This window comes from Sus scrofa, chromosome 8, assembly GCF_054392235.1.
Source record: "Sus scrofa isolate SSC_HxYL_T2T_F1_AM1 chromosome 8, Sscrofa_HxYL_maternal_Yorkshire_Landrace_v2.0, whole genome shotgun sequence".
NCBI lineage: Eukaryota > Metazoa > Chordata > Mammalia > Artiodactyla > Suidae > Sus > Sus scrofa.
Genome location: NC_139390.1, coordinates 78,991,660 through 79,017,534, shown reverse-complemented (window position 1 = coordinate 79,017,534; position 25,875 = coordinate 78,991,660). Strand labels below are relative to the sequence as shown.

The window sequence follows — 25,875 nt, the reverse complement described above, 5'->3', positions numbered from 1 at the left end:
AGTCAACCCCTGGCCTGGGAACTTCCATATACTGCAAGTGCGGCTCTAAAAAGCAAAAAGAAAAAAAAATTATCAAAAGCAGGTACATTTTATGTTATGTATATTTTTAGAATAATTTTTTAAAGTGAAAAAGGGGGAGGGCAGGAACCTTGCTGGGTACCAAAGATGTTCTTTTAGAGCATGAAGCCTCCCCCACCTCTGCCTGGTCCCTCGGTCCACACACACACTCCACTGCCCCCAACTAGTGTGGCAGGTGGACAGAATTTGTCCACACAAGTTGACTTTCTGCATCCTTGGGCTTGAGTGCCACAGGCCCACTCACTGGCACAGATCCTGAAAAGGTGGCTCCAAAGCCTCAGCTCTGGTCGTATCAGGCAGCAGACTCCTGATCTCTACCTCAGCCAGGCCTGAGACAAAGCAAACTTGATTTTAGATCACCAGCAAATTATTTTACCTATTATGTCATTTATTTATTTTGCTTTTTAGGGCCACACCCTTGGCATATGTAAGTTCCCAGGCTAGGAGTCTAATCGGAGCTACAGCTGCCGGCCCACACCACAGCCACAGCCACACCAGATCCAAGCCACATCTGTGACCTACACCACAGCTCACGGCAACACCGGATCCTTAACCCACCAAGCAAGGCCAGGGATTGAACCCATGTCCTCACAGATACTAGTCGGGCTCGTTACCATTGAACCACAACAGGAACTTGCCCAATTCTTTTTAAAAGCCCATCTATTTCACCTTAGCCCAAGTCTGGTTTTTTGGGGGGGTTTTTGTTTAGTTTTTTTTGTTCAACAGCAGAGCATTGATGGGCTGCCAGCAGGCCAGAGTGGGCAGGAGAGGTACTGTTTAGCTGGAAGGGGGTTTTCTGTCAATCTGGATTAAAACAAACAAACTAAAAAAACCAAAACAAAGGGTATCAATTATATTGTAAAGTAGTTCTCCTTGGGAAAAGGATAGAAGCTTTAGATCTATGGGGTCTTTGTTTAAATAAATAATGGTTCAGCTTGGCTGACCCTGGTTCAGAGTGTCTAGCCAAGGCTAGGAAAGACAGTCCCCAATAAACAATAAAATCCAAGAGCAGCCTCTACCTCCCCTACCCCCACCCCCACCCAAGTTTAAAGTCCTATAAAGACAAAGACAAACACAGACACGGAAAACTGGTGATTGTGGTGCTCGGCAGGGAGTCTAAACCCAAAGATCATTATCAGCTGTGGTGACCCTGGGGCTAAACACTGGAGCTTTTGGTAATCAAAGCAGGCAGTCCAGATCCTTCATTCCTTTGTCTGGACCCAGACAGAGCCTGGCCCCTGTGAAGTCACTAAGCATCCCTTCCCTCCAGTATATGAAAGTCCCAATAGACAGAGTCCACCCAGGCACACAATTTGGTTTATTAGTAGCAGTGTATATGGTATGGGTTATGCTTGCCGGTATAGACCTCAGAAAGTTGATGCAAATAACTAACAGTCTAAGAGCTCTTCTGTCGGGAGGAAAGGGTATGAGCGGGTTTGGTCTTTTAATCAATTACTTGGGTTGATTTTTCACTGTGATGTAAACACATCATTTTTAAAGAATGTATTTTAACAGACAAAAAAATAATCTACAGCTTTCAAAAGACCTAAAATGCAGGCATTACTAGCCCTCAAACACTTCTTGCCTTCCTTAATACTTGCTTATAGGGCCTTCACGTGTATAATTTATATCACTGACAACTAAAGAGTTCATTTTTAAAAACCTCCCCCTAGACGCCAGGACTTGATCACTGAAATGGCCATGCTTGGGACATTTTTTCAGATCCAGCCATCTTTCTCCAGGTCCAAGGGCCAGAGCCCTCCATGTGGGGGCCACATCCTCAAGGTGTAGAAATGGCCATTTTACAACAAGGCAAAGTAGCTTTTAATGTCAACCCCCCGGCCCCGGCCCCCGGCCAAAGGCAGACCATATCCTTAAGAAGGGCCTACAATGATCCTCAGATTTAACATCCTTTACCTTCAGTCTAACTGCCGACTCAGCAACAAACACATCATTTCCTTTCTCCCTAAATGGCTTACACACGCCACTGAATCTGTTACTGCAATACACACACGGACACTAGCTTTCTCAGAGAATAAAGCTCCTGCTAAGAAGGAATTTCTCTATTGTCCCCTGCTGGATCTCTGGCGCCTAGAACAGTACCTGGCACATAGGAGGAGCTTAATAAACAGTGTTAAATGTTTTTTGCTTGGGTTTTTTTTTTCCGGGCAGGAAATAGATTTATTAACATAGGACGCTTGTGAGAGACACAAGCAGGCAGGCAAGGAGGCTCTCTAAATGGGTTAATGAATCCATTGGTTTTTAATAAACGGTGTTAAGTGGGTTAATGAACCCATTGGTTTTCCATTCCTTTGGGTACAAAGGATAAAAAGAACACAACTCGTTTCTTAATATTATAGGGGATTCTCTGCCATGGGAAAAGGTAAAACACTTCTGTTAGGGAGGAAGCAGAAAATAATTCTGCACTGGGGAGGAGGCTGAACCAGATGACCTCTCAAGAGTCCCTTTAAACTCCTGGCCCCTATAACTTGAGGAACACCACTCCTTAAGAGAGAGGAGCAGGTACTTAAAGCCTGTTCCCAGGTAGAGTAAATTACCATGCTCTGATTAAAATAAAGATAATAGCTGCCCTGGGACTTGGATGCCAAAGCACTAACTCATCCAAAATGTGGACACATCCCTAGGGGAGAAATGCTCTAGCTAATCATCAGTCTCGCTCTGGAAAGAGCAGACGTGCTTCAGGGTCTTCTCATGGCCAAGTCCAAAAGCCACTCCTGGGAAAATGGAGAAGCGAGGGGTCAAGACTAAGAGGGAAATAAACTGTATCACACCAAACTGAAGCGTCTGGTTCCCAGCCAACAACAAATCCACTTAAGAAATTAGCCTTGAGCCGTTCCCGTTGTGGCCCAGCAGAAACAAATCTGACTAGTAGCCGCGAAGACAGAGGTTCGATCCCCGGCCTCACTCAGTGGGTTAAGGATCCGGCATTGCTGTGAGCTGTGGTGTAGGTCACAGACACGGCTAGCCTTGAATCAACTATACTTTCATTTAAAAACAAAAATAAAAAATTTAAAAATGAAATTAGCCTTGAAGTTAAAATGGGGATACTACATATAACCACTTCATAAAACAGAAAATATATATATAAGGATTTCTGCCCAGTAAAACTTCATATCCCTACCTGGGATATCACACTAATATGTTCAAGTCCAAGAATGTCCATCTAAAATTGGGGGCAAGTTATTCTGATTGAACTTTTCTTCAATCTGAACAGGAGAGGCAGTTTGAGAGTTCTCTTACGGTGCAGTAGTTAAGGATCAGCAACTTGGGTCACTGCCATGGAGTAGTGTTTGATCCCCGGCCGGGGAACTTCTGACTGCTGGCCAGAAAACAAACAAACCAAAAAGAGAGAGAGAGAGAGAGAGAGGCATAGTTTGTAGGGAGAGGAGATGTGTTCCTGTTTTCCTAAATAACTTTTTTTTTTTTTTCCTTTTAGGGCTGTGTCTGTGGCATACCCAAGTTCCCAGGCTAGAGGAAGCCACAGCTGCTGGCCTATCCAAAGCCACAGCAATACAGGATGTGAGCCACCTCTGCGACCTACACCACAGCTCACAGCAACGCTAGATCCTTAACCCACCGAGAGAGGCCAGGGATTGAACCCACAACCTCATGGATACTCTTCGGGTTCCCCAACCTGCTGAGCCACAAGAGGAACTCCCCTAAACGGCTTTTTTTAAAAATCTAATTCTAAAGGAGTAACTAGGGAAACTCCATTCACAAAACAGCTGTGTGATGAGTCTTTTCTCTCAACATTCCCTCCCTTTCTTTTGTTCAAATCACAGAATAGATAAGGGAAAAGGAGGAGCAGTGAATTCTAAAACTGAAGGATTCAGTGTAGAGGCCTTGGGGCAGGGTTTGGAGAATCTTCTGCATTCACTGGAGTTGCTTTGAAGACCTAATTGCAAACACTAAGCTTAACACAGTAACCAAATGAACCAAAGTGAAATTCCTTGGAAACTGCATGAAAAGACTTTTTAACTTTGTAGTCAATGCCTGATCACCCCCCCACCACAACTCAGTCCAAAAAAAAAAGTCTTCTGCTTTCAATCTGTAAGTAATTTAATCTTAATTCTAGTGACAATAGGGAATGTGCAGAGACAGCAGTTACCTCCTCTGAAGACAAACGCTCTGTAAAATCGCCTCTAGTTTTTGAATGAGAGAGGTCTTACACAAAAATTCTGTGGGATTAAGCTCACATCTGGTTGGCAGACCTGGTGTTGGATATGATTATGGCCACACAACTAAATCTTAAATCCACATGCTGTTCCTATTTAAGTGACATACATGAACTAACGAATTTATAGAAAATGTGCAGCAAATTATTTCGTCCAACTCCCCCATGCCTCAAGAATGCACCAGCAATAGGTGTTATTGAAAGACACCCCCTACACATTCACAAAGAGGGAACATTTGCATTCCTAGCCACTGTCCACTCGTCTAAAGCAGACATTGCTGTTTTAGTTACCTGAATCCATGCTCTGGAAGTGTGTGTGTTGGGGAAGGGGGGTGGGTAATTTAACCAGAATAACTTGACTTCTCGGGGCTTCAATTTTCTCACCAGAAAAATAAAGGGATCACCCCAGAGACTATGCAAATTCCCTCAGTAATAACAATCTATGACCACTAATTATCAAGAGGAGACCTGAATTCTTACGAGTATGTCATTAAATATTAGCGCTGGAAATGCCTAAAGATCCTCGGTTACACTTCCATGTGCCCGATGCACATTTTACTGACGGTGGAGAATGTCTCTGAAAACATCGCGGCAGCTCAACCACCAAACCGGGTTGGAACACGCAGAGGGACCCGCGAAATGACGAGGGGGAGAGGGGGAACAAAAAGCGAGTCTATCTAGGGGAGGAGTTGGAAGAACAGCCGGGAGTCTGAAAGCACAGTCTTGCATTTTTGCCTTTCTGGGCTTTCAGAGCTTCCAGTATCTCCGCGAGACTTTGGTCTGCACCTACAAAATCTCTCAAAGCCACCACCTGCAGCTACGCAGCGGAGGGAAGGGGAAGAGGAGGAAAGGGAGCCCACAACGCCCGTGGGGCGAAAGTGGACTCTGAACTGTGACCAAGAAAGGGGGAAAAAGAAAGAAAGAGGACTCCGCCTTTCCCACCCGGCTCTGCTCCTTTCAGTTAAAAAAGGATCAGTGAAAATGGAAAGGCCGCCGCCGCCCCTTCCCTCGGCCTTTCACCCGGGGATGCGGAGCCGGGACTGAAACCGCACCCTCCAAGTCCCGCCGCCCTCGAGCCGGGTCCCGAGTCGCCAAAGGAGCCTCGCACCCCAGGAGATGCGGCCCTTGCCCCGCCAGCAAACTTGGGGGCTAAGCATTCCCCTCCCTCGTCCGCTCCCTCGCCCCGGGCCGGGGGACCCGATTCTCCACGCACTCGCCCTCCCTTCCTCTTCCTCGCGTGCCCGCCTCCCCGGCCCGCCGCCCCCGGCCTTCCAACCGCAGAGCATTTTTCAGACTTCCACCCACCCCGACAAGGGGGCCCTTTGAAAACTTTGTGTTTGTATCTAGGGCTTTTGTCCACATCCTGGGCAGGGCCCGGTCACCCGGGTGGGTGCCCGAGGGTGTCCGGGATCTCACAATGCACTGGGGAAGCCACCACCGAAATCCCACCCCTTCATTTCTGACTCGCTTCTACAACCGTGTGAAACGGCGCTTGGGCTAACAGTTCCCACGCCCAGGTCGCCCCTCGGCGTGGGGGAGCCAGGAGGAAACCCCCGCAACCGGCCCCTTTCTCGGCTGTCACGAGGGAAAAGATGTGCGCAGGGAGAGGGAGGCGGCTGAGAAGCACTGTTGCTAAAAGGATCCTTTTAAAGGGAAAAATGGGAAGAGGGGTCCTTTTTCCCCCACGTCTCCGGAATCGGGGCGCGACGAGGTGATACACTGTTGCATCACATAGTAGCCAAGCCTCTAGGCTCCTCGTCCTTCCTTCAGCCCCAGACGCGCGCCCAAATTCATGCACACACCCACAGCCACCGCCGCCGCCGTCCCGAGCCCCCGCCCTGGTCCCCGGTAGTCCCCGCCAGCACCCGCCCTCAAGAGCACTCCCCAACGCCGGAGAAGCGGCGGGCATGGGAAGCGAGGGCCCCAGCACTCACAGACGGTCTCCCCACGGCCACGGCCATCGCGGCTGCGGCTCCGGCTGCGCCCGGGTGCTCTCCGCCAACACAGGCTGCTGCTTGGACTCCGGCTCTGGCTCTCCTCCTCCGCGCCTCCCTCGCGGCTGCGCTCTACTAGCGCCCGGCTCCCGCGCGCAGCCAGTTGCATCTGCTCCCCCCACGCCGCCGCCCCTCCTGCTTTATTAGAGCAACATGGCCACCCGCCTGGAAGGGACCATTTGCTTCCCCAGGAAGGGGTGTGAGCCTAAGCGCCCGGGCTGAGGCGGTGGGAGGGAGAATGGTGGGCGGGCCTCTAGCCTTGGTCAGTCGGCTCAGGCCGCAGGGCTCGCACTACCCGAATGTAGCGGTCGGCCCCGAAATGACCCTCTCCGGTGCCACCGAGAGCTCTCAGCCTTGCGCCTGCCGCAGCCACCCCCCCGTTGCACCACGTGCTAGAGTCCGAGTAAAAAACCTGGGCGAGGAGGTCCCGGCCCCGGGTCTCGCCACGCGCTTCGCGGAGCCGGCTGCTGGAGCGGCTGCGGAGAGGGGGACCGAACACTGGCGCGAGGCAGGTCTCCCGGGACAGTGGAAAGTTAGCCCCGGGCATGCACGCCCCACCCGGAGGAACCGGCTTGGAAAGGGTGCGGGCCACTGGGGAGAGCGGCGGGCGGCCAAGGTGGGGCTGGGCGTAGAGGTGCCCTCTCAACAATTCTAGTCTTCCTTAGGGAGACAGTAAAAGGCAGGCAGCTGGAAGCTGTCACTGTGGCATGCGGCCGGGTAGGTGACTGCGGGCGGCGAGGAAGAGGCCGTAGTAGTTGCTGCTGAGGACGACTAACCACCGCCAGCTGGAGAGGAAGAAAAGGACGCCCCCGCTGGAGAATTGGAGCAGCTGTTGACTGCCCTAGAGCGTGGGGGCCGAGGCCTCCCCGGGGTGTAATGAGAGAGATGGGCACACGGGAGAGCTCAGCCGACCTTTTTTTGATCACTGGAGACTGACCCGACCTCCTGGAGGCAGGCGCGCTGGGCAGCTGCTGGGGGGGCGCTGCGACGGCGCCAGGCGGGTGACCCTAGAGTCTAGGGGTGCGACTCTAAGCGCGTGGGACTGGGAAGCTGCTCCTCGGTGGGGTAGGATATTTTTTTAGCCGCTGTTGGGGCGTCGCTGCTTGTCTATGTTGCGGGCAGAATGGCAGGGTAGGGTCCTGGTGCCTGCGGGGTGGAGATTCCTGGGGCCCGGGAGCAGGGATGGCGGGCAAGACAACAAGGGGATTGAGGATAGCGACCGGTCGGGGGCAGGGAACCAGTCGGATCCAAAGAGTGGTGAGGCAAAGACGGGCTGTTATCAGGCCACCGGATTGCGCCCTTGGGGAAAACCCAGGCCTATTGAATTAGGTGAAAGACAAACCACCTTTTTAGACTGGGGCGCCGCAGAGTCTGACTTGAGAGCGCTCAGGTTGCTCGGGGCCTTGTGTCTGCCGCTGCTGCTCTCTCTGCCCGCGATGGGCCAGAGGATTCAAACGCGCTGCGCCGCCTTTGGCTAAGGGTGAGTGGGCTCTGGGAGTGCATTCCGCTGCTGCGAGGTAGACGCAGGGTTGCCCCGGAAGGGGTCGAGGGTTCAAAGCCACCCAGACTGAACTCCACCCACAGGACGCTGGTGAGACCGCCAGGAATGAGAATACGGTGAAAGCACTCACAGTGAAAGAGAGATGAGGGGCTCTGTATAGGGACCACTCCAGTGTGAGGGCGAGCCCTGACTTGCAGAGCACTAACCTCCAGTCTTGACCAATTTCTACCCCTAAACTTCCAATCTTTTGAAGACAGGGACCACCATTTTATGTCAAGCTTAGCTTCAGCACCCGGCTCTCGTCGAGCTAGTATTACCACATGCACGGGTGCTATGCAAAGGGATGGGGAAGAAATACTTGGATCTGAGCTGTCTGTATATGGCCATTTTGTTCCTTCCCCCAGACCGAGGACTAGGCAGCAGCACTGCCCATGGACAAGAGGTCTTAAGTAAACCTCATGAAAAGACAGCTCCACTGTCTGCCAACCAGATGTAAGGGCAATTGTAAACCAGCTCCCCATTTGGTGTTATATTGAACAAACCAGACTGCAGGATTCAATGAATTGCTTTTAATTTTATTTACTTTCTTTGTTTGCAAGTGCTGATGTGGAAAAGAGCTGATTCGTTTATAAGAATGTGAACTCCCTTGTTGGTAGGTTAGTTTATTCTCATCACCGAAGCTTCAAGTCACTTATTCCACCATCTCATCTGTTTGAGGAAACCCTTTTAGGATGATATCATCAGTTTATCCAGCTTCTGCCTAAATGTTTTCATTGACTAGGAGCAATATCTTAAATCCCCCCCCCCTGTTTTTTTGGGGCAGATAGGCATTAACTTTCAATGAAGAAAGGCCATTTCAGAATATCAGTTCTCATTCTGAAGTTATTCAAATATCATTCTACAACCCCACTGCCTAGATTCAGACTCCTGGCTTCACCTCTTCATATCTGCGCGACCTTGGGCAAATTACTTAACCTTTCAGTGCTTCACTTTTCTCAAGACCTGTTTAGTAATAGTTCCTCCCTAATAGAGGAGCTAAGGGATTAGATTACCTTTTAAATCATGTCCAACAGTGTGCTAGGAGTTAAAATATGTTTAAATAAGGATGCCTCTCTGACTCGTAACCAGTACAGTCTGCTGGAAGACAGATGTGAAAACAACTCTGATAAGTCAAATCCTAGAAAAGCTCTATGAATTAGGGGATTTGAAAGTACAGTAGAAGGAGCTCTTCACTTTGCCTGAAAGAACAGGAAAGGCTTCATCAAAGAGGTGGAGGAGGCAGGGAGAGCAAGGAAGACATTCCAAACCAGGGAACAGAAGGAGCCAGGACTGCATGGTTTCAAGGGTGATGATGCTATGGGAAGGATTGGTACCTGGGCATCGCTAGTATGTAGGAGCCTTAGAGGGAGCCTAGTAGAGTGGGGAGAACGCAGCACTTCGCTCCAGATGATCACTTATCAGCTTTGCAACATCAAGCATGTTCGCCTTTCTTCATCTCATTTTTTCCTGTTGCAAAATAGGGTAGAAACAGTGAGTCCTGGTGAAAGATATCCATGTTCCTGCCTCCAGGAGAGCCTGAAATGAAAGGGCTCTCTTCCCCTTAGGTTCAGTCCATTGGATTCAGGCAATGGGGAGCAACCGCACCACACCAAAGGAGTCTGGGAATTTATTTCCTCAGGCCCCTTGCCATGACATGACTACATCTGAAGGTCACAGCTCCTGAGGTTATTCTACAGTAACCTAGGGTAAACCCCTTGGGGTTTCTCTTCATTTTGCCCATACCTTCGCCAATTGTCTTTTTATTAAACTCTGCTCAAATTACCCAATAGGAATGTACCATCTCAACCTTAACAGATTCAGTCCTTCAGAGAATTTCTTCAGTTAACTGAGACAACAGAGGTAGGCTATTATTAGAGTGACCTATACTTACTGTCCAAACTGAGAAGCTTTTGAGACTGAAAAAGACCACTGGTGCTATATTAATAACTACTCTAGGACAATAGGCAAAAACCAGGACTTACAGTCACCCTGGCTATTATTACAAGTTACTGAGAGGTGATCATACTAATACACATCTTTTACTAGACTCTGAGTGTCTCAAGGCAAGAGTGCTTATCAGTGTTTCACAAAGTCTGATATATTCAGTAAATATTGGGCAGCATTGGAATGGAGATGAGGCTAGGGGCTAGGCTTCAAAAACCCTTTATTGCCACGCTAAGGATTTTGAACTTGATCCTGTGGGCAATGAAGAGCCAAGGAGATTAAGCATAGAAGTGGCATCATGTTTGCATTTTATTTATTTATTTATTTATTTATTTTTGTCTTTTTGCTATTTCTTGGGCCGCTCCCGTGGCATATGGAGGTTCCCAGGCTAGGGGTCTAATCGGAGCTGTAGCCACAGGCCTACGCCAGAGCCACAGCAACGCGGGATCCGAGCCGCGTCTGCAACCTACACCACAGCTCACGGCAATGCCGGATCATTAACCCACTGAGCAAGGGCAGGGACCGAACCCGCAACCTCATGGTTCCTAGTCAGATTCGTTAACCACTGCGCCACAAAGGGAACTCCTATGTTTGCATTTTAGAAAAGATTTTTACTGCATATTTGACTTTATTAGTCATGCCAGGTCTATTCCCTTTTTAATGGAACCCCAATTTGTTTGGGGAGATTTTCCAATGTATGTTCCACCTTGATGGAAAGTAAATGCCTCTACAAAAGAGGTTCCTCAAGTTGCTTTCCATCAAATCCTTCTTTTACCATGAAAGTACATCCAAGAGAGCCTGTGCTCTAAGCTTGGCCAATCAGACACTGAAGTTTGAATCTTAAGTCAAGTGACTCAAACCAACAGAACAAATGGTTAGGGTTTATGCATTCCATCATCTATTTTTATTTTGTAATTTATCTAAAGCTTGTCTCTGTGACTTGGAATCAAAAACTCTAACACAACGGAATTCCCATCATGGTGCAGTGGTTAACGAATCCAACTAGGAACCATGAGCTTGCGGGTTTGATCCCTGCCCTTGCTCAGTGGGTTAAGGATCCGGCGTTGCCGTGAGTGAGCTGTGGTGTAGGTCAAAGATGCAGCTCAGATCCCACGTTGCTGTAGCTCCGACATAGGCCGGTGGCTATAGCTCCGATTGGACCCCTAGCCTGGGAACCTCCATGTGCCACAGGAGCAGCCCTAGAAAAGGTAAAAAGATTAAAAAAAAAAAAAAGTTAGAAGCTATTGCCACTTTCATTTCAGACACTTAACCCACAACAGATCCCGAACCCCTCCTGGAACCCAATGTATAAAGATGTTCTAATATTTTAAAACACAACCAGATTGGAGAGGAGAAAGTAAAATCATCTCTATTCACATGAACTTACATATGGGAAGTCCTAAGGAATCCACTAAAGAATCATTAGAACTAATAAATGAGTTCAACAAGATTGTATTGATACAAAGTCAGTACAGAAAAGCCAGTTCTTTTTCTACACACTGGCAATGAACAATCCAAAAATGAAATTAAGAAAAAACAACTTCAGGACTTCCCTTGTGACTCAGTGGGTTAAGGATCTGGCACTGTCACTGCTGTGGCTCTGGTTAGAGCTGTGGCATGGGTTTGATCCCTGGGCCAGGAACTTCTGCATGCCATGGGTGGTGGTGGGGGACCCAAACAAGAAAACAATTTCATTTATAATAACAAAAAGAAATAGGAGTTCCCGCTGTGGCAGAACAGATTAATGATCCAACTTGTCTTTGTGGAGGCACCAGTTCGATCCCTGGTCTGGTACAGTGGGTTAAGGATCCAGAGTTGCTACAGCTGTGGCATAGGTCATGGCTCTGGCTTGGATTCAGCCCTTGGCTTGAGACCCTCCATATGCTGCTAGTGCAGCCAAAAAAGGAGAAAAAAAAAAAATCAAAAAGTTACTTAGGAATAAACTTTAAAAAAAAAAGTATAAAATGCTAAAAAACATCACTGGAAGAAATTGTTTTAGTCTGAGTAAATGGAAAAGCATCTTATGTTCATGGATTAGAAGACTTATTCATTGATGCCATCCCCAAATTGATCAACGGATTCATCACAATCCCTATCAGAATCCTAGCTGGCTTATTTATAGAATACAATCTGATTCTAAAATTTATGTAAAAATTGGGACCCAGAATAGCCAAAACGTGGACTCTCAGTTCCATGTTTCAAATTTTCCTACAAAGCAACAGTAATTAAGACTGTGGTACTGCCATAAGGATAGACATAAAGATCAATGGAATTGAATTGGCCGGAAATAAACCCAAATGTCTGTGGGCAACTGGACAAGGATATTCAATGGGAAAAGAATAATCTTTTTAACGAATGGTAGACAACTACCTGGGCAGATGCAATAGAATAAATTCAGACCTACCACACACAAAAATTATTTCAAGGAGTTCCCGTCATGACTCAGTGGTTAACGAATCCAACTAGGAACCATGAGGTTGCGGGTTTGATCCCTGCCCTTGCTCAGTGGGTTAAGGATCCGGCGTTGCCGTGAGTGAGCTGTGGTGTAGGTCGCAGACGCAGCTCGGATCCCGCATTGCTGTGGCTCTGGCGTAGGCCAGTGGCTCCAGCTCCCATTAGACCCTTAGCCTGGGAATCTCCATATGCCGCAGGAATGGCCCTAGAAAAGGCAAAAAGACAAAAAAAATAAATAAATAAAATTTATTATAGTGACATAGGGGTTCCAGCTCTTCTGTTCTCTGCCAACTGTAAGTGTATTCAATATATTTTTAAATTTTTAGTCATTCTAGTAGTTTGTGATTTTAATTTGCATTTCTCCAGTATCTAATGGCTTTGAGAATTTTTCATTTGCTTATTTGCCATCCGTATACCGCCTTTGGTCATGTGAGCTTTTTGCCTGATTTTTAAACTGGGTCATTTTATTATTATTTATTCTTATAGACACTCAACATGTTTTACACATATTTCTCTCTGTCTAGAGTTGATCTTTCATCTTCCTAATTACAGAATTTTTTTTTAAGAGCAGAGATTTTTATTTGATGGAGTATAACATTGATTTTTTTTAATGGAGTGTGCTTTTGGTGTCTAAGCAATTTGTGTCAAACCTTTGTTTTCCTTCTTTTCTTTCTTTCTTTCTTTTTATTTTTTTGGCCCCACACCACACCAGCAACATACGGAAGTTCATGGGCCAGGGGCCAGGGATCGAATCCAAGCCACAGCTTCACCTCACCACAGCTGCAACAATGCCAGATCCTTAACCCAGTGCACCACAATGGAACTCCTGTTTTTCTTTCAGAAGTCTATAGTTTTAGTTTTTACAGTTAGGTCTGTGATCTAGTTTGAGGTAATTTTTGTCTCCAGTGTGAGATAAGGGTGAAAGTTCATTCTTTCACATATGCAATTTTTCCAGCTTCACATATTAGAAAGATTATCCTTTCTCCACTGAATTGCCTTTGTACCCTAGTCAAAAATTGGTTACACATATACGTGCTTGTCTAGATACTCTGTTAATTGTGTCTACCCTTTTGCCAATACCACACAGCCTTAGTTACTATCGCTTTGTAATAAGCCTTGAAATGAGGGAAAATAAACTCTCCAACTCTATTCTCTTTCGAAATTATTTTGGCTAATCTAGATCCTTTGTCTCTCCATGTGCAATTATAATAAGCTTGTAAAATTATACCAAAAGAGCGTGGTTGGATTTATTTTGGATGGCATTAAACCTATAGATCATGGGGAGAATTAACATCTTAAAACTATGGAATCTGCTAGTCCAAGAACATGGTATAGCACTCCAGTTAATTCCATTGCTTGCTTGCTTTAATATTTTGGAGACTTCGGCATACAGACTTTGCATGTATTTTTTGGTTTTGTTTTCTTATTTTTAAACAGTTTTATTGGAAGAGCATTCACATATCCATACAATTTACCCATTTAAAGTGTACAATTTAATGGTTTTGAATACATTTACCAGAGTTCCCATCATGCGCAGTGGAAACGAATCCGACTAGGAACCATGAGGTTGCGGATTCGATCCCTGACCTTGCTCAGTGGGTTAAGGATCTGGCATTGCCGTGAGCTGTGGTGTAGGTCACAGATACAGCTCAGATCTGGCGCTGCTGTGGCCGTGGTGTAAGCCGGCAGCCGTAGCTCCGATTAGACCCCTAGCCTGGGAATTTCCGTATGCCTCAGGTGCGGCCCTAAAAAAAAAAAGCAAAAATTTTTTTAAAATTAAAAAAAAAAAACCCTGAATATATTTACCACTTCCAGTTTCACATTTTCCTCCCTTTGCTCCTTCAGCCTTAGGAGTGGTAATGACTTCTTAATGTTATTAGCTTTGGGGTAACTTACCATCCCTTATTTGTTCTATTTCAGTGCTTCTCAAATTTTAGTATATATGAATCCCTTGGGGATCCTGTTAAAATGCAGTTTTTACAATAAGCAGATCTGGGATGGGGCCCGATAGTGTTTAGTTCCATTAGCCTCTCAAGTGATACTTACACTGCTTGTCTGGTGATCATACTGGACTAGCAGGTGTTTACTTTTCTAAAGTAGTCCCTTTAAGTTTTTTTCTTTTTTTTTTCAGGCCTGCACCCACAGCATATGGACGTTCCCAGGCTAGGGGTGGAATCGGAGCTACAACTGCCGGCCTACGTCACAGTCACAGCCAGAGGAACACCAGATCCAAGGCACGTCTGTAACCTATACCACAACTCCCGGCAACACCAGATCCTGAACCCACTGAGCGAGGCCAGGGATCGAACCCGAAACCTCATGGATGCTAGTCAGGCTCGTTTCCGCTGAGCCCATGACAGGAACTCCCAAGTTTTGGGTTTTTTTTATTTGAAATGTCGGCAGTAATTTTTTTCCACTGAGACTTTGATGGACACACAAGGAAAGAAAAAAATTTGAAATTGGTATTTATAAGCTCAGTCTCTTCCTCTGTTGTTAAAATAATTTTTAAAAAATTCATTCTGGACAATATTAAATTTACCAATGTTTCAAATTCTGCCCCGCTCCTGCTGCTTTTTATTCTGTTTGAAAATGAGGACAATATTTGCCCTTCTTCAGTCTTTGGCATTTATTTTTCTCTGGTTTCCTCAAGGCTGACTAATATTGATCTAAAATCACTTACGCAAAGTCTTTCTTTCTTTTTTTTTTTTTTTTTGTATCTTTGCCATTTCTAGGGCCGCACCCACGGCATATGGAGGTTCCCAGGCTAGGGGTCTAATCGGAGCTGTAGCCGCCAGCCTACACCAGAGCCACAGAAATGTGTGATCCAAGCCACATCTGCAACCTACACCACAGCTCATGGCAATGCTGGATCCTTAACCCACTGAGCAAGGCCAGGGATTGAACCCGCAACCTCATGATTCCTAGTCGGATTCGTTAACCACTGAGCCACAATGGGAACCCCATTATGCAAAGTCTTTCATGGATAATTCATTTAGGCCTAGAAAGTTTAACTCACTTAAAACTACTGGTTGCTTTTACCAGACTTAATCTTGTTTATGCTACTTTTTATTTCCATGAAAAGAATTACTCTCTTTGAGAAAGGAGACAAAACAAGAGTTGGGTAGTTTTGACTTTTGTCATCTGATAGCACTATATCATCAGCATCAAGTGAGACTTTTTCTTTTCACTCTCTTATGGCAAGTATTACTTGAAAAGCAAAACACAAATTTTGAAAAATCATACTATTATTTTTTAAAGTAAAAAATGATCTAGCCTACAAGAAAGTATCAGTCGTCTTAGGCTTGTGCTACTCTTTAATACATGCTCTTTTAAAAATCTGATCTTGGAGTTCCCACTGTGATGCAACAGGTTCACCAAGTCTTGGAAGCTTTGGGAGGCGGGTTTGATCCCCTGCCCGGCACAAGTGGGTTAAAGATCCAGTGTTGCCACACATGTGGCTGAGGTCATGACTGCAGATCAGATGTGATCCCTGGCCTGGGAACTCCACATGCCGAGAATTTCACATGCCTCGAGGCAGCCAAAAATGAAAAAAATTAATAAATAAAATAGAAATCTGCTCTCATTAAGAAGCATCTTGTGAAATGACATGCTCCCTGGAGAAAGATGACTTGGCCTGCAGGTCACTTTCCTTAGCAGCCAGCCCTGGAGCTGGGTCAGTTCTCATAGTTGTAGCATCTCTAATTCTCAGAGAATCCCTTTCTCCCTGCAGCCACTTATTGTGATATCCGTTATTATTCCTTTTTGTAAGCCTAGAAAATGTATGTAGTTGAAGTCCCTTCAGTCACTAGATATTACCACTGAATTTGAACAGTAACATACATACATGCCTGTGTATTCTAATAGCAATATCACTTCTATATTTTCGCCTTTGGTCTCAACCTATTTGCTATCCATCATGCTACTGCCATTGATTGCCACCAGCTGGCTAACTCTCTAGTGCCTGGGGCTACTCTGCACCCTCATCTCCCTTCTCGGAGACTGTCCCTTTTGAATGAGGTAAAGCTTCCTTATTTCAGTCGTAAGTCCCTCACCTATCAGTATCTATTATTTTGCATTCATCTCCCTTTGTTGATTTTTTTCAGTTAAATTTGGTTTGCCTTTAATTCCCTCTTTCTAACCCAAGATTTTAAAAGTCACCAGCACTGTATTTCTTTCTTCTGTTTCATTTAATCCCAGTTGGATTAACAGAAGTGGCTATTGTTTGGTTGGTATGCTAAATTTTGGCCGGTTATGCTCCATGCCTCATTACTATAGTCTGTTATAACATACATATAATATTGCTATATTCTGCTATATTTTCTTAGAACAGAATTGGCCATTGCAAAGCTGCATCCTTGTTCACTGACTCCCTAACTCATGCGTTTGGGAGTTAGGACAATTGGATTCATGTTCCTTCACTATCCATTTACATTCCCAACGCTGTAATTTTTTTTTCTTTTGGCCACGCCCATGGCACGCAGAAGTTCCAAGAGCCAGGGTTCAAACCCATGCCACAGCAGCAACCCAAGCCCCAGCAGTGACCACACACCAAATCCTTAGCCCTCTGTACCACCAGTGAACTCCCTTACTTTTTTTTTTTTTTTCTTTTGTCTTTTTGCCATTTCTTGGGCTGCTTCTGTGGCATAAGGAGGTTCCCAGGCTAGGGGTCGAATCGGAGCTGTAGCCCCCAGCCTATGCCACAACCACAGCAATTTAGGATCCAAGCTGCATCTGCGACCTATACCACAGCTCATGGCAACGCCGGATCCTTAACCCACTGAGCAAGGCCAGGGATTGAACCCACAACCTCATGGTTCCTGGTCGGATTCGTTAACCACTGAGCCACTACGGGAACTCCCCTTACCATTTGTTAATGAAATGTTTACCCATCATGTATTATGGAAAAAAGCAAAGTAAAAGATGATGTGTGTACTACACTATCATTTCTGTAAAAAGAGGATGGAGAGAGAAAGCCTTCTAAGTGAACACGCAAAGAGCATCTTCAAAAGGATGCACAGGAAACGCCTAACAGTGTTTGCCTCTGTGAAAGGGCCTGTGGGGCAGGTGTGGGTCGAGGTAATAAACACTGTGGGTGCCTTAATCAGATCCATTTTACCCAAATGCATTTGGAAAACTTTTTCTCCTGGGATGTCTCTGATTGGTATAAATATAGTTCCATTCCCTTGACAGTGACCTGTGTTATGAGACCCAGGTCTGTCTGGTGAAATGAGAGGATTGCTGGAAGCTTCTGGGATTATGCTTTCTCACTCTGAGGAAATTCACAGGAGTCAGCTTTTCTCTCTCCTGCTGAACATAAAGGAAGCATGAAGCCCGACTGTTTCCATTTTACAGCTATGAAAGAAATCAGTATCAGGCTGAAGTACATGCACTAGAGAAAAGAGTAGGAAGAAAAAAATCTGGTCCCTGATAATGTTGATTTGAGCTTCTAAATCAACTAACTCTTGAACTCGACCTCACATGTCTTTGATAAGTGAACGAATACATTTCCCTTTCATTTAAGCCAGTTTTAATCAAATGTCAGGTTTCTGCAACTTACAGCTGAAAACCATGAATGCAGATGGAGACTGACTTTTTTCCTTTTACATACGTTCTACCTTTTTCTTTTTAAATCATGTGCATGTATATCTATTTTAAAAGATTTTGAGAGTTTACTGTGTTCCAGGCTTTGGGAAACAGAGAGTAGTTGAGAAAAGTCCCCTTTAATCTTATGGGGTTTATTTTATTTTATTTTTGTTTTTGTTTTGTTTTGTTTTGTTTTGTCTTTTTGCCATTTCTAGGGCTGCTCCCCCGGCATATGGAGGTTCCCAGGCCAGGGGTCCAATCAGAGCTGTAGCCGCCAGCCTACGCCAGAGCCACAGCAATGCAGGATCCGAGCCGCGTCTGCAACCTACACCACAGCTCATGGCAACGCCGAATCCTTAACCCACTGAGTGAGGCCAGGGATCGAACCCGCAACCTCATGGTTCCTAGTCGGATTCGGTAACCACTGTGCCATGATGGGAACTCCTTGTTTGTTTTTTTGTTTTTTGTTTTTTAAGAGACTTGCTTCTTTCTCCTCAATGAGGTCAACTATTCCAACTCCTCTACATGGAAGACATATCTTCCATAGATTTACCCTTTACCAAGTTAATATAGGTTGACTATATGAAATTGACATTTTTGTAGGTCAAAGTGGTCAAATAGTGGCAGTTTCACAGTGTAAATCACTGCACATAGTGTTCACATAAAAGAAATTATACACATTGCTACTCGGAGCATCAATCTCCCTTGCTAATGCCCTGAATATTCTTGGCCATTCCTGAACTTCCCCATTGCTGGCTGTTTTCATCATTTCCACCTCTAGAACACAGAGAATTGATGGAGAAAGACCAGAGCTCCAGAGATCACTTCAGTATACATTCATACTGTCTATCCCCCCTCCCCTTTTTTATATTATCTGTTGCCTGCCATTCCCTCTAGCAGCTTTTCCATATTTTCCACTTACAGAGAAAAAGCAACCTTCCCATCAGGAGTGCCCACTTCCTTCTAATGTACAAATTGGCCCCTATGCCGGTAGCTCTCTGCATCACTCTACCTTTCCAAAGAGGCTGGCTCTCAGACCCTGTGTTCTCAATTGTCTGATGTCGGACCAGAAGGCAAAGAAAACAAAAAGACACTGATATGTCATGACATAGAGTATTGGTTAGCTCTTACTGCATAGCAGATTACCCTCAAATGCAGTGACCTAAAGCAATCAACAGTAATTATATCACAGCCTCTATGGGTCAGGAAGTCAGAAGCAGCCTATCTGGGTGGTTCTGTCTCTAATGATGCTGCAGTCATCTGGAGCCTTGGCAAGGACTGAAAGATCTGCTTCCAAGATGCCAGACTCAGAGGCCCGGCAAGTTGGCACTACTTGTTGATTAACGGATACAGTTCTTCCCTGTGGAGACTTCAACATAAGGCTGAATGTCAATATGACACGGCAGCTGACTTTCCCTAATAAGTGATCCAAACAGAGGAAAGGGCAAGGTGGAACTCACAAGGTCTTTTACAACCTAGCATTAGAGAAATCACAGTACCATCTCGGCAACATCCTATTGGTTATCAAAATAGCTCTTTTCAGTATAGGAGGTGACTACACAGGGGCTGTAAAGCAAGAATCACTAGGGACTACCTCTGCAGCTGACAGAGGTACTTGCAGCATGTGGTATGCACGTACATACCACATGCAGCTACATGTGGTAACATGTAGGCTAGTATTTTCTCCACTTTCCAGATGAGAAAATTGATATTTGTAGGGTCTATCGATGTGTCAAGTCACACATTCCATAAGAAAGTGGTAGAGGCTGATGGGAGGCCACCGTAGTCTGATGCCCTTGCTACTCTGTCATCCTGCCTCTGATGTGGTGCCATCCTATCCTGGAAAGACTTTGAACTGTTTTGTCAATGTTAAATTATTGTTTCTTTTCTTTTCTTTTTTTTTTTTTGGACAAACCATATTTTATAATTTTTCTTTTACCTCATGAGGCTATCTATACATGTGGTAGACCTCCCACACGATGGGAGCTCCATTTTTGCTTTTTTTTTTTCAGCAGCAACTGGAGCCACTGCAGAGACAATGCCAGATCCTTAACCTGCTGCACCAGAGCAAGAACCCCTTTGTAGATGTCTTTAAATGATAACAGAGAAGGCATTAAGTATGTTTCAACATTTAAGCATAAATTGGGGGCCAAGGTAAGGCTCAGAGAGAGATGATCCTGCATATTAAGTAAAATCCTTCTGTTAAGAGAGGAGGCCCTTGGAGTTCCCGTCGTGGCACAGTGGTTAACGAATCCGACTAGGAACAATGAGGTTTTGGGTTCGACCCCTGGCCTTGCTCAGTGGGTTAAGGATCCAGCGTTGCCATGGTGTAGGTTGCAGATGAGGCTCGGATCCCGTGTTGCTGTGGCTCTGTCATAGGCCAGTGGCTACAGATCCTACTAGACCCCTAGCCTGGGAACCTCCATATGCCATGGGAGTGGCCCTAAAAAAGACAAAAAAAAAAAGAGAGAGAGAGAGAGGAGGCCCATGATGAGCAGATAGACCTGCCAGCGAATGCTAAAGTGGAGTTTGGGGCACAAGATGTTTATTAGAGATGCGGAAAGAAATGGGATGAAGCCAGATTGGGCCCAGGGAGAACTGGAACCAGAAGGTGGACCTAGCACAGCCTCAACCAACACAGTGGGAAGTTCTGAAGCATCAGAGCTGTTGGTCTTTGAGCAGAGGTGGTGGCGCCCTTCTGCCCACCTTGCTCAGTCATTAGGTGAGCTGCTCCCAGATACTGTGAGTGAGGAGGGGCCTCTCTCTACAGCTAAGGAAGACCGAAAAGAGCTGATAGTTGAGACCGTTTGCTACCCACACTCTCAGTGGCTGGGAAGCAAATCCTTCCTTGAAAGGGATTTGTGTTGTGCATTTGTTGACCACAAGCCACAGGTCCTTTTTATTTTTTCTGCTTTCAAAGCTATGTCTGTCATTTCATTTCATTTTTATGGCTGCATCTGCAGTCTATGGAAGTTCCCAGGCTAGGGGTCCAATCAGAGCTGCAGCTGCTGGCCTATGCCACAGCCACAGCCATGCCACATCTGAGCTGTGTCTGTGACCTATAGTGTGGGGGCAACACCAGATCCTTAACTCACTGAGTGAGGCCAGGGATCGAACCCACATCACATATACTATGTCAGGTTCTTGAGCCACAACAGGAACTCCTTGGCAGTCACTTTAAAATAAATCTTCTTCTTCTTCTTTTTTTTTTTTTTTTGGTCTTTTTAGGGCCACACCTGTGGCATATGAAAGTTCCCAGGCCAGGTGTTGAATGGGAGCTGTAACCGACGGCCTACACCACAGCCACAGCAATGCGGGATCCAAGCTGTGTCTGCGACCTACACCCACAGCAACGCCAGATCCTTAACCACTGAGTGAGGCCAGAGATCAAACCCACATCCTCATGGATACTTGTCGGGTTTGTTTCCACAGATCCACGATGAGAACTCCTAAATCTTCTATTTAAAATGCTTCTACATTTGTAGAAAAGTTATGACGACGGTAATTAAAGTTCTCATATAACCCATACCCGGTTTCCTCTACCATTAACATAATAGAGTGATGCATTTGTTACAATGAATGAACCAAGATTGATACATTATTATTAGTTTAAATCCATAATTTATTCCTATTTCCTTAGTCTCTACCTGATGTCCTTTTCCTATTCCAGGGGAATCTTGTATAGGTCACCCCCTTATTTTTGTTGTCACATCTTTTGGGGCTCCTTTTGGCTGTGATAGTTTCTCAAACCTTCCTTACTTTTTTTTTTTTTTTTTTGGCCATTTCTAGGGCTGCTCCAGCGACATATGGAGGTTCCCAGGTTAGGGGTCAAATTGGAGCTGTAGCCACCGGCCTACACCAGAGCCACAGCAATGTGGGATCCGAGTTGCGTCTTCGACCTACACCACAGCTCACAGCAATGCCGGATCCTTAACCCACTGAGCGAGGCCAGGGATTGAACCCATACCCTCATGGTTCCTAGTCGGATTCGTTAACCACTGAGCCACCATGGGAACGCCAAACCTTCCTTGCTTTTGAGGATCTTGACAGTTTTGAGGAGTCCGTGGTCAGGAATTTTGTAGAATGGCTTTCAATTTGGATTCACCTGACATTTTCTCCATGATGAGACTGAGGTTATGAGTCTGCAGCAGGAAGGTCAAAGCGGTAACACGCCATTCTCTGTACATCATAAGTGGAGAAACTGGGCAAACGCGACTCAGCCGGATGATTAAGAGAATCAACAATGAGGAGTCATGTTGATTGTCTAGAGCCCTTGAGGTGATGTCATGAGAGGAGCCTTGGGAACTTGTTCAGCTACTGTGTCCCTTAAACACACGCCCATCGTTGGTTGTGTTTGCTCTTTGTTTTGAGTACTTCCTTACTTGCTGGCACTACAAAATGCTCCAGGCTTATCTGGTCTATTTCCTGCCCCAGTCCTGGAGCCTGCCATTTCTCTAATGGGCTCTGAGTCCTATCATTAGAGTTTTATATTAGAAATCAATCCAATCTACAGACTCCATTCATTCTCATAGTTACTTAGATCAGCACCTTTCCCCTTTAGTGAGGCTATTTCATTCCTTTGTGTGTGTGTATATATATCTCAATATACTACATATATATTCATTTGTGTATATATATTACAATAACTATTACATATACATAAATATATTTCGGCCATGCCTGCAGCATATGGAAGTTCTCAGGCCAGGGGTCAAACCTGAACCACAGCAGCAACCCAAGCCTCTGCAGTGATGATGCTGGATCCTTAACCCACTATGCCAAAGAGAACCCCTGTAATACACTTAGACTCTCTTGTCATACTTGGTATACCATCCTGGGATCCTCACCCTCCTAAGATTTTTTAAAATATGTATACATTAAAGTTTACTGGGCTATAAAGTTTTACAGGTTTCACAAATGCAGAGTGCCATGAGCTTATTACATCTGAGATCCATTTACAGTATTACACAGAATACTTTAAATATCTTAAAACATCTTTTGTATTACACCTATTCAACCCTTCCCAAGCCCCTTGCAACCATGATCTATTTACAGGTTTTATAATTTTGTCTTTTCCAGAATGTCATAGAAATGCAATTATACATTATGTAACATTCAAGACTGCCTTCTTTCAGATAGCAATATGTGTGCCATGCTTCCTTTTTTTTTTTTTTTTCCATTCAATATCTAACTAACTTTGGGTAGAAACAAGGCAGTTTTTTTGGTTTATTTTTTTAGGGCCACATCCACAGCATATGGAAGTTGTCAAGCTAGGGGCTGAATTGGAGCTGCAGCAGCCGGCTTACGCTACAGCCATGCCAGATCCCAGCGGCATGTGAGCTATACCGCAGCTTGCAGCAATGCTGTATCCTTAACCCACTGAGTGACACCAGGGATCAAACCCTCATCCTCTCAGACACTGTGTTGGGTTCATAACCCACTGAGCCACAGTGGGAACTCAGCACATTTTAATTTAACTATACGTTAATTTTAAAAAATCTTTGCCATTTTTATAGTAAAGAATGATAGATAGCTTGTGGTTTTTTAATTTAAATTTATATAACAGTGATCGAATTTTTAAAATATTTTTACTAGCCATTTTTTAATTTCTTTATAAATTTCCTACTTACATCATTTGTCTATTATTTTCATAGAGTGTTTAACTTTTTTTTTCTTGAGCTAGTTTAATATTTTTTTCTAGATTTTATGCATAAAATAAGCAGAGAAACAAAATTCTCTTTGGCTGCAAATAGTCTACCATGTGAGCACATCAGAATTTATGTAATCAACCTGGTTATTGAATATTACGTTTTCAATTTCTCCTTCTCTTTTCATCTCCACCTTCCCTTCCTTTCTTTTCTTCCTTCTTTCCTCCTCTCTTTTCATTCTTCCTTTCTACTATTATAAAAAGCACAATAAACATCTTTGCACACATGTGCCTAAATTTCTAATTTTTTCCCTAAGAAATGTTCCTAAAAGTGAAATTATTGAATCTATAAGTGTGACTATTTTAAAACTCTTGATACATAGAATTGTGTTATTTTTCAGAAAGAACCAAACGATTTATATTCCCATTACCAACATAGTGGTGTCCTCAGGTCACCATACCTTCAGAAAGAAAAATAAGAGTTCCCGTCGTGGCTCAGTGGTTAATGAATCCGACTAGGAACCATGAGGTTGCGGGTTCAATCCCTGCCCTTGCTCAGTGGGTTAAGGAACCAGCGTTGCCGTGAGCTATGGTGTAGGTCGCAGACATGGCTCGGATCCTGCGTTGCTGTGGCTCTGGCATAGGCCAGCGGCTATAGCTCCGATTAGACCCCTAGCCTGGGAATCTCCATATGCCGCGGGAGCGGCCCAATAAATGGCAAAAAGCCAAAAAAAAAAAAAAAAAAAGACTTAAAAATAGAATTATTGGAGTTCCCACTATGGCAAGATGGGATCAGAGGTGCCTCTGCAGTGCCAGGACGCAGGTTCAATCCCTGGCTGGCACTGTGAATTAAAGGATCTTGTGTTGCTGCAGCTGCAGTGTAGATCACAATTGCAGACAGGATCTGATCCCTGCCCTGGGAACTCCATATGTTGTGGGGCAGCCAAGAAAGGAAAAAAAAAAATAGAACTACCACATGGTCCAGCAATTCCACTCCTGAGTAAGTATCCAAAGGAAATGAAAACAGAATATCAACGATATATCTGCATTCCACATTTATTGCACTATTCACGAAAGTCAATATATGGAACAACCCAGGTATCCATCAATAGATGAATGGAATATTATTCAGCAATGAGAAAGAAGGAAGTCCTGCCATTTGCAACCACATGGATGGACTTAAGGGCATGATGCTAAGTAAGAGAATTCAGAAAGAAAAAGACAAATACTATACAATATCATTTATATGTAGAACAAAAAATAAACCGAACTTGTAAAAACAGAGTAGAGTGGTAGTTATCAGGGGCTGGAGGTAGAGTAATTAGGGAGATGCTTAAGGATACAAACTTGCAACCAGTAGACAAATAAGACTGGAGATCTAATGCACAGCCTATGGAGTTCCCGTCGTGGCTCAGTGGTTAATGAATCTGACTAGGAACCATGAGGTTGCAGGTTGGATTCCTGGCCTTGTTCAGTGGGTTAAGGATCTGGCGTTGCCGTGAGCTGTGGTATAGGTCAAAGATGCCGCTCGGATCCCACATTGCTGTGGCTCTGGCGTAGGCCAGTGGCTGCAGCTCCGATTTGACTCCTAGCCTGGGAACCTCCATATGCCCCAGGAGCGGCCCAAGAAAAGGCAAAAAGACAAAATAAATAAATAAATACATACACACATAAATAAATAATGCACAGCCTAGTGACTACAGACAACAGTACTGCATCATAAAAACCAAAGTTGCTGAGGGACTAGATCTTAAGCCATCCCACTGATAGGAACTGATAATTATGTAACATGATAGAGGTCATAGCTAAAGCTATCCTGGTAATCATACTGCAATGTCTAGACAATGTACCCCTTAAACTTACACAGTGTTATGTGCCAATTACATCTCAATACAAATATCTTTTAAAAAGAAAAGAAGAATTATTCCCTTTGCATGTACCTGGCACTGTCCAGGGGATGTCTTTCTGCTTGGAGTGAGCCCACAGGGATCAAACTTCTGCCAATAAATATAGAAGTCCTAGGGAGTTCACCTTGTGGCACAGTGGAAACAAATCTGGCTAGTATCCATGAGGACCCAGGTTTGATCCCTGGCCTCGCTCGGTGGGTCTGGGATCCGGGGTTGCTGTGAGCTGAGGTGTAGGTCACAGATGAGCCTCGGATCCCGAGTCGCTGCGGCTGTGGTGTAGGACAACAGCTGTAGCTCTGATTGGACCCCTAGTCTGGGAATTTCTATATGCCCCAGGTGTGGCCCTCAAATATATATATATATCCTAGAGAGCTCTTTTCAGTTAGTATGTATGACTAAGAACTTGACCTACCTACAGCTGCTTGCTTCAAGATTTATTCTACTCCACTTCATCATTTTTTAGAATTTCTACATAAGCTATACACTTGTTCACAACCTTTTTTATGAGCTGAAAATGCATTTTTTTGGCCTTT

General features: G+C 45.0%; 2 protein-coding genes and 1 long non-coding RNA gene across 23 annotated transcripts in view; 1 reads left to right on the top strand and 2 right to left on the bottom strand.

Moving 5' to 3' along the window:
* The window catches only part of SEPTIN11 (septin 11), a 91,102-nt gene extending 84,719 nt beyond the window's left edge, over positions 1-6,383 (bottom strand). For all 19 annotated transcript variants that reach the window (XR_014812755.1, XR_014812751.1, XR_014812752.1 and 16 more), the window contains exon 1: positions 6,208-6,383. Coding sequence is in view for 7 of the 19 variants with exons in the window: in XM_005666781.4 (XP_005666838.1) it covers positions 6,208-6,234 (27 nt within the window). In the remaining 12 variants the exon portion in view is untranslated. The remainder of the gene's footprint in view (positions 1-6,207) is intronic.
* Positions 6,384-6,501: 118 nt separating this feature from the next.
* On the top strand, positions 6,502-11,465 carry LOC146400884 (uncharacterized). 2 transcript variants are annotated; one of them, XM_084972619.1, is made up of 2 exons: positions 6,502-9,923; positions 10,943-11,465. In XM_084972619.1, exon 1 carries the CDS (start codon positions 6,506-6,508, stop codon positions 6,920-6,922), a length of 417 nt encoding a protein of 138 aa, XP_084828745.1. In that variant the 5' UTR covers positions 6,502-6,505; the 3' UTR covers positions 6,923-9,923; positions 10,943-11,465. The 2 variants fall into 2 exon arrangements, with proteins under 2 accessions (XP_084828745.1, XP_084828746.1); XM_084972620.1 differs by lacking the exon at positions 10,943-11,465 and having other exon boundaries at positions 6,502-6,848; positions 6,933-8,972.
* Positions 8,323-12,450, bottom strand: LOC146400883 (uncharacterized). 2 transcript variants are annotated; one of them, XR_014812768.1, is made up of 2 exons: positions 10,928-12,450; positions 8,323-10,103 (listed from the first exon to the last, which is right to left on the bottom strand). It is a non-coding gene; the product is annotated as an uncharacterized LOC146400883 (long non-coding RNA). The 2 variants fall into 2 exon arrangements; XR_014812770.1 differs by having other exon boundaries at positions 8,323-10,097.
* Between the last annotated feature and the right edge of the window lie 13,425 nt (positions 12,451-25,875).

Bases quoted from the DNA above. Each gene is read 5' to 3' on its own strand.
- LOC146400884 (XM_084972619.1), top strand. From the start codon at position 6,506: ATGGTGGGCGGGCCTCTAGCCTTGGTCAGTCGGCTCAGGCCGCAGGGC.